The 18,592-nt window shown below is 36.5% G+C and overlaps 5 protein-coding genes across 5 annotated transcripts; 2 read left to right on the top strand and 3 right to left on the bottom strand.

Moving 5' to 3' along the window:
• Nucleotides 1–90: 90 nt before the first annotated feature.
• Nucleotides 91–2,424, bottom strand: LOC108226371 (serine/threonine-protein kinase AGC1-7). Its single transcript, XM_017401314.2, has 3 exons — nucleotides 2,192–2,424; nucleotides 1,214–1,788; nucleotides 91–1,080 (listed from the first exon to the last, which is right to left on the bottom strand). The coding sequence occupies exons 2-3, from the start codon at nucleotides 1,741–1,743 to the stop codon at nucleotides 231–233; spliced, it is 1,380 nt and encodes a 459-aa protein (XP_017256803.1). The 5' UTR covers nucleotides 1,744–1,788; nucleotides 2,192–2,424; the 3' UTR covers nucleotides 91–230.
• Nucleotides 2,425–3,028: 604 nt separating this feature from the next.
• Nucleotides 3,029–4,489, top strand: LOC108226370 (peroxidase 7). Its single transcript, XM_017401313.2, has 2 exons — nucleotides 3,029–3,382; nucleotides 3,644–4,489. The coding sequence occupies exons 1-2, from the start codon at nucleotides 3,095–3,097 to the stop codon at nucleotides 4,391–4,393; spliced, it is 1,038 nt and encodes a 345-aa protein (XP_017256802.1). The 5' UTR covers nucleotides 3,029–3,094; the 3' UTR covers nucleotides 4,394–4,489.
• A 529-nt stretch (nucleotides 4,490–5,018) lies between these two features.
• On the top strand, nucleotides 5,019–8,147 carry LOC108228154 (metacaspase-4). Its single transcript, XM_017403656.2, has 2 exons — nucleotides 5,019–5,529; nucleotides 7,061–8,147. Exons 1-2 carry the CDS (start codon nucleotides 5,184–5,186, stop codon nucleotides 7,960–7,962), a joined length of 1,248 nt encoding a protein of 415 aa, XP_017259145.1. The 5' UTR covers nucleotides 5,019–5,183; the 3' UTR covers nucleotides 7,963–8,147.
• A 380-nt stretch (nucleotides 8,148–8,527) lies between these two features.
• Nucleotides 8,528–10,889, bottom strand: LOC135147294 (uncharacterized). The gene is made up of 4 exons (XM_064080230.1): nucleotides 10,484–10,889; nucleotides 10,044–10,333; nucleotides 9,488–9,978; nucleotides 8,528–8,741 (listed from the first exon to the last, which is right to left on the bottom strand). Exons 1-4 carry the CDS (start codon nucleotides 10,887–10,889, stop codon nucleotides 8,528–8,530), a joined length of 1,401 nt encoding a protein of 466 aa, XP_063936300.1.
• Nucleotides 10,890–12,868: 1,979 nt separating this feature from the next.
• Nucleotides 12,869–14,953, bottom strand: LOC108225351 (myb family transcription factor IPN2). The gene is made up of 6 exons (XM_017400194.2): nucleotides 14,637–14,953; nucleotides 14,468–14,544; nucleotides 14,257–14,314; nucleotides 14,095–14,161; nucleotides 13,917–13,959; nucleotides 12,869–13,819 (listed from the first exon to the last, which is right to left on the bottom strand). Exons 1-6 carry the CDS (start codon nucleotides 14,833–14,835, stop codon nucleotides 13,163–13,165), a joined length of 1,101 nt encoding a protein of 366 aa, XP_017255683.1. The 5' UTR covers nucleotides 14,836–14,953; the 3' UTR covers nucleotides 12,869–13,162.
• Between the last annotated feature and the right edge of the window lie 3,639 nt (nucleotides 14,954–18,592).

The raw sequence follows: 18,592 nt of genomic DNA, 5'->3' as shown, positions 1-18,592 counted from the left end.
GAAGATAGTATATCGGCTTTAAATTGAATGGTTTGCAAATTTGTTGTTAATCCCAGAATACGGTCCTTCTTGAACATGATATCAGATTTTAGGCTCGAAAATTTGTATTTAGCATAAGCTCGTTGAATCAAATGCTTAATCACATTACATAGATGTGCTGCCATTTACATATTTAACATATCAAAATCACATTTTCGAAAATGAAATGCATCGATTATTGACAATGCAGCTTAGAAGCACTCAAAATCAGTATGAGAAGAATGATCAGTTGTGTTCTTCTTCTCATTTTTAACCTCTGGCACCTTATGAGGAGTCTCTTTGGAAGCAAACTGAGAAAAGTCCACAGGAGCTGGTACATGAGGAGGCGTCGCACTCCTCACCAGAGCCCAGTTCGTTCCCTCGAAAAATGGGTGCTGTTTGATTTCTGTAGCACCCCTTTTATATGCAATTCTCTTATGAGGTTCCTTTACGAGGAGTCCGCGTATAAGGTCACGAACTGCAGAGCTCACTTGTGGAGACTCCGGGAACTTTAGTGGCTGTCCTACTACGTTAAAAAGTGTGGCACGGTTTCCAGACCCTTTAAAAGGTGTAATTCCGTGCAGAAGCTCGTATAAAAAAATTCCGAATGTCCACCAGTCCACTGCACTGCCATGACCCTCTCCGCGGATAATTTCTGGAGCTAGGTACTCGTGAGTGCCCACGAATGACATGGAGCGGACGTCTGTTGGCTCAGCCATTAGCTCTGGCATGGCTCCTCCCATGAATAGGCCAAGTTCTGATTTGGATTTTCGGTTCTTTTTTGAAGCTAGTATGCGTGGAAAAAAACTTGATGAAGTAGTACTATGCATTGAGTTCTCGTTTTCTAGAATGCCTGCAGCACTTGCATTGCCGCTGTTTACATAGGTAGTGTTGGACTTGACAAGGGTCGGATTGACAGAACATCGAAGGGATAGATCAAAGTCGGATAACATGATGTGGCCTTGTTCTCGTACTAGGACATTTTCCGGTTTGAGATCTCTGTACACTATTCCTAGCATATGTAGATACTCAATTGCCAACAATACTTCTGCTGCAAAAAATCTGGCAAACGGAGAAACAGCTTAAAAACGCGTACTAGATTATCAAAAAAATGTCCGTTTCTTAGCTGTCACAATTCAATTGTTTTTTGGCAAAATATAAGAATTTGAGATGAAGAAATCAAATGGTTACTAACCGAGCAGCTTCCTCTGTAAAGTACTTATTGGGCTGCTTTTGTCGAAGAGAATGAAGATTACCTCCACTGCAGAACTCCATCACCAAGCAGTAGAACTTATCAGTCTCGAAGTAAGAGTATAGAGTAGGCAAGAATGGATGGTCTAAAAGGCCAAGAATCTCCCTTTCTGTTTGAGCTCGAACCAACTTATTTCTGCTTGCAAGAGAGCCCTTGTCCATGACTTTAATTGCAAAAAAGGCATTTGTTCCTTTGAGTTCAGCAAGATAGACGCTCCCAATGTCTCCGTAGCCAAGCCTCTTCAAGAGACGAAAATGGCTAAGACCAAGAGGTTCTTTAGCTGAAATGGAGTTAATAGCCTCCCATCGAATATCACGACCTGTATGAGGTCTCAGAGGTGCACTCTCTGTGCTGTCGCCGCGATTGTGATGATTAACACTCTGCCCTGAAGAATTGGCACTATCCTGTAATCTACTCTCGTCTTTCTTTGTGCCATCTTTAGAATTTGTAGCACTTTCTGAATTTGTGTCCATATCTCCAGGCTCACATCATGCGCGTTCTGATCACAGGTAGTTCAGCTACAATAATAATAAGACCGGCTCTTTTAAGATCACGAAGAATGTATCTAGATTATAGAGAACATGAGTATACTAACAGAATTCTGAAAATAAAAAATGAAAAATTTCATCATACATGCATTGCTCTTTCAATGTAACCTGACATATTCATACAACAGAAATTTTTGCAATATCCGAACTGGGGAAAAAGGTTTTTGAAATGTTTCTCAATACTCATATCGATGATTCCTTTAGATTTTGATGATTTCTAATACATTAATCATAACCAATTGCTGAAACACATAAGATAAAATGATGAAATCTTTTCGGGAAAGCTACAGAAACAAAATCGACACAATCATTTCAAGATCAGGAAGTCTTTGCAGCAATACAAACAGAATGAAATTGTTCCAGAAAGACCAACCTGCAGAAGTTCACAAAATTAATCTCTGGTCCATTGATTCCAGCAGTCATTCGTGGAATAAGATGATCTTCATGTAATCATATCGATTTACGGGTTTCCAGAAATTGCATGAAAATAATTTTAGAAATCGATGAGAAGAAGGAAACGGAGAAAGAAGAATGCAGGAGAGAAAAGACCGAACTTGTTGATGGAAAATGAATGATAATAAGTTTTTTGAAATGTTATTGCATGTCAACCAGGAGCAAGACTCTGTTCTTAATATTATATTTACTTATAATTAGCATCAGTAGAATTGTTACGATTGTTGCATTTGCAAAAATATTACTGGTTTTTAACAACTCGTTGGGAGAAATTGGTGGGAAAGAGGAGAGAGAAAGACTATCATCAATATCTGTCAAAATTCGACCGTGTGTTATTCGAGTTCCGCTCGAAAATTTTTAGTCTAAACTTAAACTCGGACCATTCTTATACTATTACGTTATAAATATAACATATGATTATATAAATACTTAAAATTTAAATAAAAACTTTACATATTAAATCGAGTCTGAATTGAGCCAAATTCATCACATTCGACTTTCGTCCATATTTTATAGAATCAATTCGAGCTTTTGAGGTGAGTTCCAACTTGTTGAGAAGGTTTCAAGATTTAAATTTGACATTAACAATATAATATATAGATAAATAATTGGAATACGACCCTGCAAATGAAGCTAGTAGTGAACATGTTGGCCTGTAACTCCATTGATACAATAGTCTTCAAGAAGTGCTTACCACGTATATGAAACCACATTTGCAGAGCAGACGTGTGTTCTATAAAAACATCAAAACCAAATCTCGATATCATCTTCCCACGACGCATTCGACATTCGAAAATTTTCGTGGTGCTAAATTATTAGTCTCATGGAAACCAAGCTTCTGAAACAGAGTGTTTGCATTGCCATAGTTTTGTTTCTTAATTGTTTTGGCAATGCAAGAGCAAGTTTAGGGGTCACTTCTCAGAAGGCCAAGCCTGCAAGAGCTTCGAAGCCTGTATTGCATCCCGCAGATCGACTTTCTTTAGATTATTATCATGCCTCATGTCCGCAACTTGAAGGCATTATTCAACAGAAACTGCAGGCTTTGGTTAAGAAGGACAACTCCTTGGCTGCTAGCATCATTAGGTTGCATTTTCACGATTGCTTTGTTCGGGTAATTTCACTATCCATCTCTCGTTTTACAATTCTATTGCGCATATATTTTTGATATTTTAATCTATTTTATGTTAATTGACTGATTCTCCCAAAATCTCAAAGTGTTGGGAGGAATACTTACCAAGAGTCTCCCATGAGCCTGAGTTCTGATACTACGTTAAGTGACCAATCCTCCCAAAACCTCAAGGTGTTGGGAGGAGGGCTTACGAGGATCATATTATTTTTAACGTTTTATGGCTGCAAATGTTGTGCATAGTAGGGATGCGACGCTTCAATACTACTAAACCATCAGGGGAGCGAAAGATCTGCTGAAGTGAGCAAGACTCTGCGAGGTTTCAACATCATCGATGAGATAAAGTCTGAAGTCGAAAGGAAGTGCCCCAAGACTGTTTCTTGTGCTGATATTCTCGTGGCAGCAGCAAGAGACACCACCATAATGGTGGGAGGTCCATTCTGGGAAGTTCCCTTTGGACGAAAAGACGGCCTAATTTCCATCGCCAACGAAGCAAAAAACGTCCCCCATGGCCATGAAAACGTGACACAACTAATAAAACAATTTGAAATCAATGGCCTTAACATGCTCGACCTGGTAATTCTTTCCGGATCACATACGATAGGCCGGAGCAGCTGCTCTGCAATCCAACAACGATTGTTTAACTACAACAATACCAGAAAATCAGACCCTTCTATTGATATAAGCTACTTGCATTACTTGAAGAAGAAATGCACTAGGCTAGACAATTATGTTCATCTTGATGTCGCGACTCCAAGAATTTTCGACGAGGTTTATTACAAAAATCTGGAGAAGAAAAAAGGACTGTTGCTAACTGATCAACTGCTATACTCTGATCAACGAACTGCATCATTAGTCCATGCATTAGCATCTCAGCCGGAACTGTTCATTATTCAATTTGGGGTGTCAATGGTAAAACTTGGAAATGTTGGGGTCCTTACTGGAAAAGATCAAGGCCAAATAAGACTTAATTGTAATTATGTCAACAAAGCTTAGGCCAGCATTCTGTGAACTAAGCATTTTTGTTCTTGATACTTGTGGAATTTTAACTTCCATATAAATACTAAATTCATGTCATGTCTTCTAATAAAATTCATGTTTTTAGACTTGTTTTTATAATTTAGTTATTTATAAATTTGAAATTAGAATTTATAATAAAATTTACAATCACAAATCATCGAATATATACAATATTTTTTTTTATTTTCAGGATAATATTTTAAATATTTCGTCAAAAGATATTTTTGGGAATATAATTTCCGATATTCGAGTAGCATATCCATACACACAACTTAACTTCATTCGGTATAGTTATTAAATAAAAAAATCAACTAATATTTTTCAGTTTTAGTATTTATAAATCGGTTTTTTTATGGTGTGCCCGTGGGTATATGCTAAGCGTGGAAAATTTTGTCCTTAGATAATTTTGATTGGCTCTCGTCTCTTGATAATGGTGGACCCCCTATAAATACACAAACCACACCAATCAAAATCTCTCAGATACAAAAATTTCCGCGCTTAGCATGTGCCTATGGGCACACAAACCGTTTATAAATTTTTGGAATGGGACACCTAAGATTGAAAGAAGGAATATTAAATCCTATCGAAATCATATTTTCATATTCCAAAAAAACAAAATACAAAATCCCAAGATTTGGATGACGCGTTCTCAATCAATTTTCCGACAGCTCACACTATTAATACTCCATCACTCCTACTCCATTATGTAACTTTATTCCTGTAATAAAGTCAAACGTTACACACCAATCAGTCAACCACAGAAACAATGGCGAAGAAAGCAGTCTTGATCGGATGCAACTACCAAGGCACGAAAGCAGAGCTCAAAGGCTGCATCAACGACGTCAAGCGAATGCACGCTTGTCTGATCCAACGGTTCGGATTCTCCGACGACGATATCACCGTTCTTATCGACACCGACGACTCCTACACTCAGCCCACTGGGAAGAATGTTCGCAAGGCGCTGAGTGATCTGATTCGATCGGCTGAGCCTGGCGATATTCTGTTTGTTCATTATAGTGGGCATGGTACGCGCTTGCCGGCTGAGACTGGGGAAGATGATGATACTGGCTATGATGAGTGTATTGTGCCTACTGATATGAATCTCATTACCGGTAATTTTATTATTTATTTCAATTTTGTTTGGTGTGATTTGTTTTCTGTTGAATTATGATTTAAATGATGAGGATGAGGATTGTGATCACGATGCTCTTGATCAGGGACGAGTCTAGAATTCAAATCTTGGGGGCACGAAGCAAATTTTCGGAAAACACTTATATTTTTTTAATTTTTTTGGGACACTTCTATAATTTGTAAAATTTAGAATGGTGAAAAAATGTTAAAAGAATTTTTAGGAGGGATACGTGTCCCCACTTGCCTCTTGCTAGATCCGCCCCCGCTCTTGATGCTAATTATGATGGTTTGTAGCAGATTGTGATGAAGGTATATGGATGCTTAGTCATAAGGATTGGGATTTTGTGAAATTGATATAGTGATTTTATGAATTTATTTGTTAATTGTTACTAAAACGGCAGAGTGTTGTGAAATGAGGTGATGAGCAAAGTTAGCTATATATTTATGTAGCTGTGATATGATTTAAGTGTATAGAACTGATGAAACATGGTACTTGTTTGTACAATAGCAGAAGCGGGTTGGACTGTGAAATAAAATTAGGTGATCTGTTATGTTGTTTATGCGGTGTATACAACAGTTATGTAATGTCATGCTGTATCTTGCGAGTTATGCTGTATATAGGATTGTGATTACAATAGTGCAGTGATTTTATAGTTTTGATGCTAATTATGATGGTTTGTAGAAATGATTTGTCGGATTGCGAATAAGGTTGTGTTTATGCTTAGTTATAAGGATTGCGATTGTTCAAAATTAATATAGTGATTATATAATTTTATTTGTTGATTGTATCAAAACAAAATAGTAGTTCTTTGTACATTAGCAGAAGCAGGTTGGACTGTGAGATGGAATTAGGTGATCTGTTATGTTGTTTATGCGGTGTGTACAACAGTTATGTCACATTTTGCTGTATCTTGTTGAGTTGTGGAAACGTAATTTACTATGGGAAATTTATAGAACGTCTTTTGCTTTCTAGATAGGCATTTACTTGGTTAAACTCTTCATGTTTGTTTGTTGTTGTGAGACATTAGGCAAGTAGCAACGTTAACCATCATTTGGATGATAAAATTGAAGCTGATTTGGCATTCTTTACCAGATTTAGTATAATGTGCCAATAGATAGTAAGGAAGAGTTTCCGTGCATTTTCTTCTTTATCACACAGCTTGTCAATGGCAGCCTATCATATGATGTACTAATTAATTGAATTTCGAAAGCTTTTTTGGTAATTTTGAGGGATAATATAATGACGTACAAATCATCCAACTTAGATATCACAATTCCCGCATTGTTCTATTGTTATAGAATGTCACTTTGAGACTGACAAAAACATAACAAATGACGTGTTAATTAGGTATTGATAATAGATTCACCCTCCTGATGATACCACCAGTTCCCCTCATTTTCATCGATTGTCGTCATCAATGGACTGGTCAAAGCCGAAGTTGATATGTGTAGCACACTCATTAAAAAATTATAAGTATTTACATATCAACTGATTTCCAACTTTTTGTGCAGATGATGACTTCAAACAGCTAGTAGATGAAGTACCTAGTGGTTGCCAAATAACAATTGTATCTGATTCTTGCCACAGTGGGGGCCTCGTTCAGGATGCTGAAGAACAGATAGGGGAGAGCACTAATTCTTCCTCCGAGGGGCAAGGGTCAGGTTTCGGGTTCAAAAACTTTTTGCATCGGACCGTGGATGATGCACTTCAATCTCGTGGCGTTCACCTTCCTTCTAAATTCCGCCCTCATCACAGGCAGGAAGAAGACTTTGATGACCAAGAAGTTGATTCAGGAGATGGGGATCGAGGCTACACGAAGAGCAGATCCTTGCCTGTCTCTACCCTCATTGAAATATTCAAACAGAAAACTGGCAAGGAAGATGTTGATGTTGGGAATTTGAGGCCAAATCTTTTTGATGCCTTTGGAGATGATGCAAGTCCCAAAGTCAAAAAGTTCATGAAAGTTATTTTGGACAAACTCCAAAGCAGTGATGGTGGTGGTGGTGGAGATGGGTTCATGGGGATGGTTGGAGGTTTGGCACAGGAGTTCCTCAAGCAAAAGCTCGATGACAATGATGAATCCTATGCAAAACCTGCGATGGAAACAAAGGTAGATAGCAAGCAAGAGGTTTACGCTGGTGTAAGCCATAAGGCACTTCCAGAAGGCGGTGTCCTGATTAGCGGATGCCAAACCAATCAAACATCTGCTGACGCTAGCCCTGGCGGCAATGCAGCTGAAGCTTACGGTGCTCTTAGCAATGCAATTCAGGCTATAATTGAAGAAACAGATGGTCAAGTCACTAACCACAAGCTAGTTACAAAGGCTAGGGAAATGCTGAAGAAACAAGGCTTCACCCAGCGTCCAGGTCTTTATTGCAGTGACCATCATGTGGAGGCCAATTTCGTGTGCTAGTACATTCTCCAATGAAGCAACTGCATTGAACTTGATTCTGTTTGTGTGGGTTTCTCCTTTCTGTGAGTGCTTATATTAGGCTGTGCTTATTTTGTGATGACCATCTGGTTTTGCTCTGCTTTTTATCATTCTCGTGTGTGATTGACCGGCTCTATTATCTAATGTTGGTACTTTACATTTCTATCTGCTATATTTGCAAATATTTTTGAAATTTCGAACAGCCTATAAGTTATACTATGCACTTCCATGCCTTGCACACAATTTGCTGGAGAACTGTTGAGCTTGTCATATTTACTTTACTTTATAAATTATTTCTAGCATTACACGTATATAGCTGCTAATCTTGTGATTCCTTGATGAGAATATATTGCTGCTAATTCGAGTAATACTACTATCTAAATTTGTATATTTATTTAGTGACTGTTGAGAACACAATATTGATGTTAAACAAAATGATTCAGCAGTAGCTAACTAGGCATTACAATACTGAATGAGATGAAGAAACAATCATGTAGGATATGAGTATGAATAAGGCATGGCATGATGATTAGCAACTCTAGCAATTTTAGTTCTTCCTTTGGTCCATTGTATAGGTCGTTTTGTCGTCGACACCGGTGACTAAACCGCTATCGACCGTGTTTTGTTGACGTCTCTTCTTCAGTTGATAGTAATCCATCACGGAGATCAGAACAATGACCTCGGCCATTAAAGCTTTACTAAATATGTCATATTCGATTCTTGGTCCTTTCCCCGTAATACCGTTCTCTACATCCGTTTTTCTGTTAGATCATAAGAATGATGACATTGTTACACGAAAGACGGTTCCGACGCCAGATATAAAAAAAAATGTAAAAAGGGTAAAGATTATACAACATGAGTAAGAGTGACCTGAGAAAATGGAAAAGCGACGCGGTTGCTCGTAAAATGCGAACCTGAAAATTCATGATTAATCTTATTAATTTCAAGCGGTGGACTGATTCCAAATAAACATGTGTATGTGAGTATGTGTATCTGTTGGTTGGGAAGTACCGGAGTAACTTGCTGCGTAAAAAAGGGAACGGAATGAATTTTCCTAACAAATATTCACTCGCCGAGAGTTATGTATTTTTAAAAAGAGCAATGCTAGGGACCCCAAAATTTGTCCCCAAATTATTTTCCCAAATGACGTGGCAAACATATGACGAAATTTGGTTGGATGGTTTATGTGCATACAGGGGGGTCCCATTATTTATTAGTACGAGTATAATCAATCACAACTTGCCACATAGATTTGGGAACAAAATTTGGGGTACTTAGCATTTTCCTTTTAAAAATTAAATCACTTTTATTCAAAAAAAATAAAAATTAAATCACTTATTACTTTTAAGAAAAAAAGATGTAAATATATATTCTTTGCTGAAATTAATTATTTATCTCTGAAAATAAAAGGTATATTAAATACTTATTACAAAAATAATATATAAATATAAAAACATTACTCAAAATAAGTACTTCATTTTTTATTATTATTTTTTTTTGAAAAAACCTGATACCATTAAGAAGAAATATCAGACAATAAAGTCTCCAACAACAAGTTCGGAGGAGACGTGTAAATGCTTTGGCAACCTGAGGAGACGTGTAAATGCTTTGGCAACCTGGCAAACAAGGTAATCGAGCCATCAAATGGGCTGCTTTGTTCGCCTGCCTTTTCGCAAAAGTAAGAGAAAATCCTGGACTAGAAAAGATCATATAACGACATTCATCCAGCAGGAAGCCAATCTCCAGAATATTGTCATGGGATTGGGTGAGAGCTTTCACTGCGAGCATGGAATCAGACTCGATAGTGACATGCTGGTAAGATAGAGTAGATAACCACCGGAGGCCTTCCTGGATAGCAGTGATCTCTGCCTCAAAAACTGAACTAACCATCGGCAGACTCCTCACCTTGCCGCCTACAAAATCTCCTCTGTGATCACGCAATATGAGACCCACTGCAAAAGTATTCTCTCCTAGCTTGATTGCTGCATCCGTGTTGAGCTTAAGATGACCCACAACTGGTGCTTTCCACAGACAAACATCAGCTAGAATGTTGGGTCTACTACTGGGGACTCCTTCGCCATTCTCCAATCAGCAAAGTACTTTGCACTCCATTCCATTGCTACCATATCATTCACCGTTTTATTCTCCCAGACTTTCTTGTTTCGGAAAAACCAGATGCCCCATAGAACTCTAGCTATTAGAACGATCTCTTCATGACTTGCTTCGTTCAGCTTCTGGAGAAGCCAATCTGGCGCATACTCCACTGTGCTCATGTCTAGAGGCATTCCCACATACTGCCAACAGCTCGTAGCAAAAGGACAGTCAAAAAATAGGTGAAGGAGATGCTCTACATCTGCATCGCACATAGGGCAAATAATTGTAATATCTACACCTTTACCCCGCAGCCTATTCCTCACTGGGATGGTGTTACGACCAAACCTCCACAGAAAAGTTTGAACCTTATGAGGGATATCTGCTTTCCAGAGCTTACTCTATCCTTTACTTTGCACAATCCCGTTGGTGCACAAATTCGTATCGCACCAGTGTTGATACCCGAATTTAACACTATACTGTCCATTTGACGTCCGTGGCCAAGCAAGACGGTCCTTAACACTACGTTGAGGGAGGGAAGTTGCCAAAATCAGCTGAGCGTCCTGATCAGAAAAGAAATCTGTAACCTTGGCCACATCCCAGCATCTAGAGTCACTCAGAATAAAATCTGCAACGGGGATTCTGTCAACTCCATAATTCACAGTTTGATCAACCTCGAAACCAGCTTTGTTCTGGAGCCATGGATTCTTGATCGCATCAATGTCCCTGCCATCCCCCAGTACCCATCTGAACCCATCCCGGAGAGAATTTTTTGCTGTCATCAACCCCGCCCAGATGAAACTAGCTCCATTCTGCATGGTGGCCTGCAGTAAATTACAATCGGGAAAATATCGAGCTTTATAAAGCCGAGCCACAAGTGAGTGAGGTTATTTAATAAATTTCCAACACTGCTTGCCAACCAAAGCAATGTTAAAACCATACAAAATAAGTACTTCATTTAAAAAATAATTTTACCCAGCCAGGCCGTAGAGATACTTCAATCAATATTTGATCAAAATTGGGCCGAAAACTAATGGACAGCGGAAATGGGTATGTATCACATTGTATCTGGTCAATATTGGGCCAAAAACTAAAGAATGTAGCCCAGCCCACCTATTACTAGAAGCCAACAAAGAAGAGTATTAAAATCAACGTTGAAACAAACAAAATTTATTATACTGCCGAATAAAAAATTTTGGAACAAAAGTTCCGTTCCTAGTTAACATTTTTTGTACATAAACATGTTCAATATTTTCGATTCTCTCTTATATCAATTTTAATTATCGAACTAAATATTTTTAAATTTAATAATAAATATTATTCGATTCTCTCTCATATTAATTATTGTCACGGATGTTTTTAGATCCCGTAATAATAAAGAAGATTAAATCTGATTTTAAGTTAACTCATCTCACACCGTTAAATTTTATTCGGCTATCTCTACTGTCGTCTCGCTCGTAAAAAGTATGAGATGAGTGGAACGCAGATGTTGTTGCTCAAGTGTACGTATGAATTTGGGAAGCAATGATGAGCTGAAGTAGTGAATGAATCTATCAATCTTTGGATGGCAGAGTTAGGGTACTTTGCTGCTCACATTATTGCATAAAGGAAACAGGGGAAGCTTCCTGGAGGTTTGCACGCATGGGGCTGCTCTCTTGTCTTCACCTTCATACTGGTCTCTTTTGCTCTGGAGGATCTTGCTATGGAATATATAAAAGCTTCTTCCACCATCCCCGCTCCCCTTATTATCCTCCACCATCAATAAAACAAACATCAAACATATCATGTTAAGTGACCAATTCTCCTAAAACCTCAAGGTGTTAGGAGGAGGGCTTACCAGGATCATATTCTAACAATGAAATATTTTTTAAGCCCCAACTAGCCCGAGAAGTTGTCAAACTCTAATTTTAGCACCTAGTGTTTCGTAATTCGATCTTGTTCCGTCACTGAAGGGAGAAGGCAAGAGACATGAGTACACAGTTGATACTACTTGATAGTGCCCTCTTCATTTGATACCCACATCCCCATGGCCATAGAATATATTATTCATGGACTACTAAAGCTTAAAAAGGCCATGCATGAAAGTTAGATACTCTCTGTCGGCTTTAATCCTCCTCTTTCAGATCATATATATCTTGCACCTACACAATTGCCTGCATCTCATTCATGTATGTATATATGTGTATTCAGATCATGTCAGACGATTGTTACAACATACTACACCGTGTTTATTAAGCACGACCCAACAGATTTTTAATGTGAACAGAGAGGAACTTCAGTATTAGAAAACTGATATCTATAGAAAACAACTAAAAGAGTTTTTAAATTCGATCAATCATCAAATCTGTCCATTTTACTCAGTTCCCAATGATGATTGTTTACAATATATGTGTTCCCCCAAACCCCAACTCATCTTCCTTTTCTTTCGATTGTATTATGATTTGCAATCATATATGGAAGGTAATAACTAACTTAATTATGGTTAATAAAGTTTGTTCAACTATGAAATGATTAATCTGCAATTTGTCTGCAACTAAGATTTTGACAGGTCTCAGCATTGGATACCATGCAGAGAGAAATATATTGCTTTTTGGCCGTATCAGACTATCAGTGTTCGAATTATTTCACCCGAATAACAATAACAAAGATATCTTGATCAGATGGTATCTCTCTTACTCCATTTAACAGAGATTAAGAGTTGTAATAAAGATTTCTCAGGGACATTAGTGTGAGAATTGCAGTTTTAAAACATTGGAAACAATTATTAGTTATTACACAATATATAGAAGACCAAAACTTAGGAAATACTGATATAGCTGAGAGTTAAACAGCAGTCTGATCATTCACAGTCCTAATTGCAGATGCAGATTGCATTAGTACGTACTTGATCTCATACACTCATATGTATACCCATGCAAGCCAATATTGCAGTTACGTCAACATGTATAAAATGCTTTGAAAAAACCCCCTTCCGGATAAATTGCATCTTGAGACTCCATCGGATGACAGAATCTCCAAGAACATGTAATTAGGTAAAGTCAAGTATTAATTTCTCGTATATATGTTGTGACACTCGTTTAGTAGTACTGTTTCACCCAAACGGAGAAGTTCCTCGTGATATGCCACCACCGATCATAGGGCTCATCCTTTCCGGTTGCAGAGAAGGTCTTCTGGACGAAGGCCTTTCTAATTTAGACAATGCATCAAATTTCTTATCATCAATAGACACTCCGCCAAGGATGGGCTTTCGTTCATATATGTCAGCCACGGAATCCATATCACCACCTTCAATCTGAATCTGATCATGATCACCTTTGAAATGATCATTATCTTGAGATCCAACACACGAAGCTGCATTTCCACTTAGCTCATGCAGACGAAGATCGTCTGACCAAATTATAGGACTCTTGCCGCTCCCACTAGTATAATTAGGGTTAGGCCTCTTTTTGCCAATACAAGTGTCGTCTTCATTGTTCGACATAAAGCCATCAAGGGAGGATGATCTATCCATGGTCGGTTGAAGTTCAAGTTGTTGGTCACCTCCATATAAGTTAAGATCCTGAAACGAAGGAAAGTTGAGGGGATGGCCATACTCTTTTGTGCCAGAAAAATGATCAGGTAATCCCCGGTAGCTGGAATTCGCCATGTTTTCACCGTTTTCACCAGCAAGAGTTTGGCAAGCTTTCTCCAGGATTGTTTGCATGTACTTCCCTTGAGCTTCAATTCTCAATTGGAGGTGTCGTTGCACCTAAATAATGACACATAATTAACATAATTAACATAAATATTAATGTCAGGTATACGAGAATTTCAACAATTTCAGTTGTAATAATCAGCATACATACCTCTAATTGTTCATGCAGCCTTCTTTGCACCTCCATTTGCATCCTAGTTGCATTAATTAATCGCGTAAATATTAATCAGTTCCTCTATAAATCAAATATAACAGAATAGAACCCTTCGAAAATAGTTATGCTAACTTGACATATATATGCATAATTCAGGTGCATCTGGTCGACTTACTCATTCATGCTACGGGCCATCAATCCGGAGGAGGATGCAGAATTCCTCTGGAGTTCTAAAGCAGAAGCTGCAATGTCAAGAAAATGAACATAATTAGATAATTATCGAGTTTGAATAATTTCGGGCAAGTAAGCAGCTGCAAATTAAGGAGTCATCTCTCACCATCTTTAATGGAGTGATCACTAAATTCCTTGTGGGGCTGTTTTCCGAGCCTGAATTTCTGATCAAAGCCATGAAAAATCAATTCAGAAGACAAAGAGCAAAAGGCAAAAGAGATGTAAACTGACCAGCAAAGAAATTAAAGCAAAAAAAAAATGTAACAAAAGGAAGAAAAGGATGTATGGAGGGTGGAAAATTTGTCTCTTGTTCAAACCTGAAGGTGACTCTTTAGATGATAAAGAGTAAGCCCCTTCACACCCATAACTCTCATAATCGTCTTCGGTGTCGCCTCTGCGAAAATTGAAATAAAAATTAGTCAATTTTTCAAAATTCTGGTTCCGTCACTGATCATCTGTTTATAAATATAAGTGGAGAGTAAGTACTATCAGGTCCGCCGAGCTGAGTAACCGCATCGACAAAGCGTTCATGGAGCTCGACGGTCCAGCGGAGGCGCGGTTTAGGGTCGGTGGTGAGAACCAGGCCGGAGTCGCCTTGAACACATGCTGACATGCCTCGGTTTTCGTGGTGCGATGGATTCATATTTGTACTGTTGTTTACCTTCTTCGAGGAAGAATGGAACATTCTCTCTCCCTCTCTCTCTCCCACTCTCTCCCTGGTCCTTTAGAGAGAGATTCTGCAGGAAGAACAAATGCGATGCAGATTTAAGAAGAATAGGGTGCGTTTTTTAACAAGAGAACGCGAGCTGCTTGGCTCTCCCAAAAGAAATACTAAAATATTCTAAGCGTATGAAATATATTTAAATTAAAAAGTAGTGAGGTTGGTTTTCATTTTGTTATAATATTTTAAAAATAAAGGAAATTAAAGGAAGTAAGAGAATACGTGTCCCTGCCGCTATTTCTTTACCAGAACTGAGCTTCTCTCTGTGTGTAAATGAAAAATTGCATGCATGGTAAATCAACTATTTATTTCGAAATTAATGATTATTCGACTTATAATTTTATACCTGTTAGCTAGAGACGTTTGTATATAATATTTTTTTACTTATAAAAAAAGTATAAAATATTGTTATCTAAATATCGTCAATATAATTTATAAATAATTCATCAAATTATGATAATAAAATACGTTAAAAATAACTAATACAATTAAACTATTAAAGTGAGAGGAGTTGGTTTACGTTGGAAAACATAGATAGAGTACATCTTTAAATAGTCAAAAAGGTATATATATATCTGCGTATGATTGGAGGTTTATCTTTTGCTAATACCCAAAAACAAGGACTGTATCTTTGTAATGATGCTACCTATTATTTGTAGTAAGACATGAATAAGGTTGTTGTCTGGAAGAAACTCTTGCAATTCAATCATTACTATCACTTCTGCGCTTTTTTTTTGCTAATTGATTACACACGCACACGTGGGGAGTCGAATTCCCGACCTCCCGCAAGGGGTACAAGAGCTCTACCGCCACACCAACACCTTGTTGGCATCACTTTTGCACTTTCATGTACGTATAATTAATATTTGCATCTTATACATAAACGGGTTGTCTGGTTTATTTGTTTTTATTCACTGAACTTATTTAGAAATAGAAATGAGTTTTAGAGTTACTTACCAGTAACTAATAGAAAAAACTAGTTGTACATGTGTCTCCCCTTTAATTTCCGGTGAACAGTCTGTTAACGTTGCTTTGTCTATGATCTACTAACTACTCGCTAGAGTATTTTATAGCCTAGCTCGTTATACAAATAGGGCAGCATCAGGAAGCTCTTTACAGGAAGCCATATCCAACAATATCAAGCCTTTCTGAAACATGAGACACACTCCTTTGTCACTGAATATAAGGCCCTGTCTGGCAACTACTTAAAAGTCACTTATAAATAAGAAAATACATACATTTTTACAACTTGTAATTAGTTATATTGGGAATGGTTGGATCGAAATGACGAGAAGATGAATGTGCAAGGCACATATAGACAGGTGTTATGTTATGTTATGTAAATATGTAATGCAAGTGCAGAGTAGTAGTAAAGCTCTGTGCTTTGTTCATGGGAGGTGGGGGACCTTCAACTCTCATCTTTATTTATGTTATACCTTCTGAAACTTTTGCTGGCCCTCAATCCGCAGCACTTTTGTGGAATAGAAGATTGTCCTCCCTCTTCACTATGCATGTGTTATCACATCAACCCTATTCTATTTACTCTATACTAGTATATTTTTTCCATGTAATCAATACATATACTCTATCCTAGAGTATACTCTCACCATTCAAACTGGCTAATTCAATTAGTTTACAAATAATTTGTTAGTAGAAGAGTAGACAAATGTTGCTGCTGTTTACATGACAACGCTAATATATATACTGTAGCTTGGGTTATAAGATGCTGAAATCATGCGTTTTAGTTAACATTAAATTTTAAATAAATAATAAATATGTTTAAATTAATAATCTTTTAAATTTTTATTGGATGTGTTATTTTTACATGTTGACTAAGTTTTTAATAGTTTAAAGTACGCTATTATTATAATAAGATTAAAAAAATCACTAGAAGTCTAGAATGTCATAACTTTTTTTTTTTTTATCAAAGAATGTCATAACTTAAAGAGGCCCTCAAATTAAAGATATTAATATTAAAAAAATCTTAGATAGATGAAAAAACATATTTGTTTTTTCTACTACCCTCACAATATGTGAAAACTAAATCTTTAAAAAAACTTAATCAACAGTACTTAATCAAATTTCAATACATTATCATAAAAATAATTAATTATATTCTCCCTCATTCGGTTTGACGTCTTTTAAAATCAAATTATGTATATGTTGAGAAGGTTTCGTTACAAGTAAACATAATATACATACACATAAAAACTGAATAAATTTGAATCATATTTATAATTTGAATAAATACAGAATCGAATATTATCACTCCAAAATATGATAATATTTTAACAGAAATATAAAATTTTAATTCAATATTAAATATTCTACTTTTGTGGTATTGTATTATCAGGGTCAAAGTCAAACCCTACAAATTTCTAAAGAAAGAAAATACATTACTACCATTGAGCTATTCACCTAATGCAAAAGAGAATAGATGCTTTCTTCTTTAGCAATCAAAGTAAGATGCTTCTCTCCAGAAAACATCATTCTTTATGCTTCACTGTTATTTGCTATACTCTGTCACATATATATCATGTACACACTCCAACCTGCACTCTTCCCTGCAATATTTCATGAATAACGATACATACCAATTTTTCAAATAATATTTCAAAAATCAAATTCATTCATTGTTATTTCATAAAAGAATGATCACTCAAATTGTATCAGATCATATCATTAATATCGATAATTAAATAGACTTGAGAATTTAGAATAATATATCATAACGTAAACCTATATAACTTTAGTTTTTATTTCAGACTAATTTTCATCGAAACTCACTCTATCTGAACTTTACTTAAGAAAATTTAAAATCATAATTAACGCGCCTCCGTCTCAGTTTATTGATCGATTATATTTATGTTAACAGTAGATTAGGAGAAAGTACTGGATCTATGTAGTAAATAACTTGTGCACAGTAGTCGCAGAATAGCTGTCTTGTTCCAAAAGCATGTAGGCAGAAAAGCTAGGGTTTAACTTTTAGCTTGATATATAGACATATTATATATAATTACATGGTTCTAAGATCATGATAGAATAGAGAAAGCAAGTTAGCTTAGATTTAAGGGCATGTTTGCTTGGATTTCAAGCATCTTTATATGCTTTAAAGAATTTATTCGGAGCGATGAATATATTCCAATATTCTCTTCTCTTGAACCAGAATTCAGTGGAAAATGTGCAGTTGAATACTTCTACGTACGTACCTAACAGTAACATATTATTGGCACATATATCGTCTGTACGTGCATGCATGTCTGGTTTTATGTTGGTGTGAGGAGATAAGCGTATATACTCCTAAAAAATTCAATTCGGAAAATAATTTCCGTTCTGTTTAAATTTAGGATGGAGGGCTTGTCATACATTTTGAAATATAAAGTATGAATGAAAATTTATTTATAAAAATATTTTCTGAACAAAATTTAAAATATTAAATTTTTATTCAAGGAAAAAATTAAAAATAAATTATAAAATTATAACTTATATGAATATATTTTATTAGCTATGACATGTGGGTTAGATAGGGGCAGATTAGAAGAGGTTAATTCTTAGTTCAGAAATTTAGAAATCTTTTATTTTAAAAATAATATATTTTTGAAAATTAAATTAAATTTTTTTTGAAACAAAGATGTTAATCAAATAATGAAAAGACATACGGTATCTACGTCAATGATCGAGTCGAACAAACAGTAAATTGCACTCGCATGTTTATTAACGA

Source organism: Daucus carota, chromosome 6, assembly GCF_001625215.2.
Source record: "Daucus carota subsp. sativus chromosome 6, DH1 v3.0, whole genome shotgun sequence".
Lineage (NCBI taxonomy): Eukaryota > Viridiplantae > Streptophyta > Magnoliopsida > Apiales > Apiaceae > Daucus > Daucus carota.
The sequence above is the reverse complement of the archived record's forward strand: the minus strand, read 5'-3'. Positions and strand labels throughout refer to the sequence as shown.

Coding starts and splice junctions, on each gene's coding strand:
- LOC108226371 (XM_017401314.2), bottom strand. CDS start 1,743: ATGGACACAAATTCAGAAAGTGCTACAAATTCTAAAGATGGCACAAAG. Junction 1,081..1,213: donor TTTACAGAGGAAGCTGCTCG/GTTAGTAACCAT, acceptor TCCGTTTGCCAG/ATTTTTTGCAGCAGAAGTAT.
- LOC108226370 (XM_017401313.2), top strand. CDS start 3,095: ATGGAAACCAAGCTTCTGAAACAGAGTGTTTGCATTGCCATAGTTTTG. Junction 3,383..3,643: donor TTCACGATTGCTTTGTTCGG/GTAATTTCACTA, acceptor TGTGCATAGTAG/GGATGCGACGCTTCAATACT.
- LOC108228154 (XM_017403656.2), top strand. CDS start 5,184: ATGGCGAAGAAAGCAGTCTTGATCGGATGCAACTACCAAGGCACGAAA. Junction 5,530..7,060: donor TGATATGAATCTCATTACCG/GTAATTTTATTA, acceptor CTTTTTGTGCAG/ATGATGACTTCAAACAGCTA.
- LOC135147294 (XM_064080230.1), bottom strand. CDS start 10,889: ATGCAGAATGGAGCTAGTTTCATCTGGGCGGGGTTGATGACAGCAAAA. Junction 9,979..10,043: donor GAATGGCGAAGGAGTCCCCA/GTAGTAGACCCA, acceptor GGTCATCTTAAG/CTCAACACGGATGCAGCAAT. Junction 8,742..9,487: donor TTTCTTCTTAATGGTATCAG/GTTTTTTCAAAA, acceptor ATGATCTAACAG/AAAAACGGATGTAGAGAACG.
- LOC108225351 (XM_017400194.2), bottom strand. CDS start 14,835: ATGTTCCATTCTTCCTCGAAGAAGGTAAACAACAGTACAAATATGAAT. Junction 14,545..14,636: donor TCAGCTCGGCGGACCTGATA/GTACTTACTCTC, acceptor CAATTTTCGCAG/AGGCGACACCGAAGACGATT. Junction 14,315..14,467: donor ATCTAAAGAGTCACCTTCAG/GTTTGAACAAGA, acceptor GGCTTTGATCAG/AAATTCAGGCTCGGAAAACA.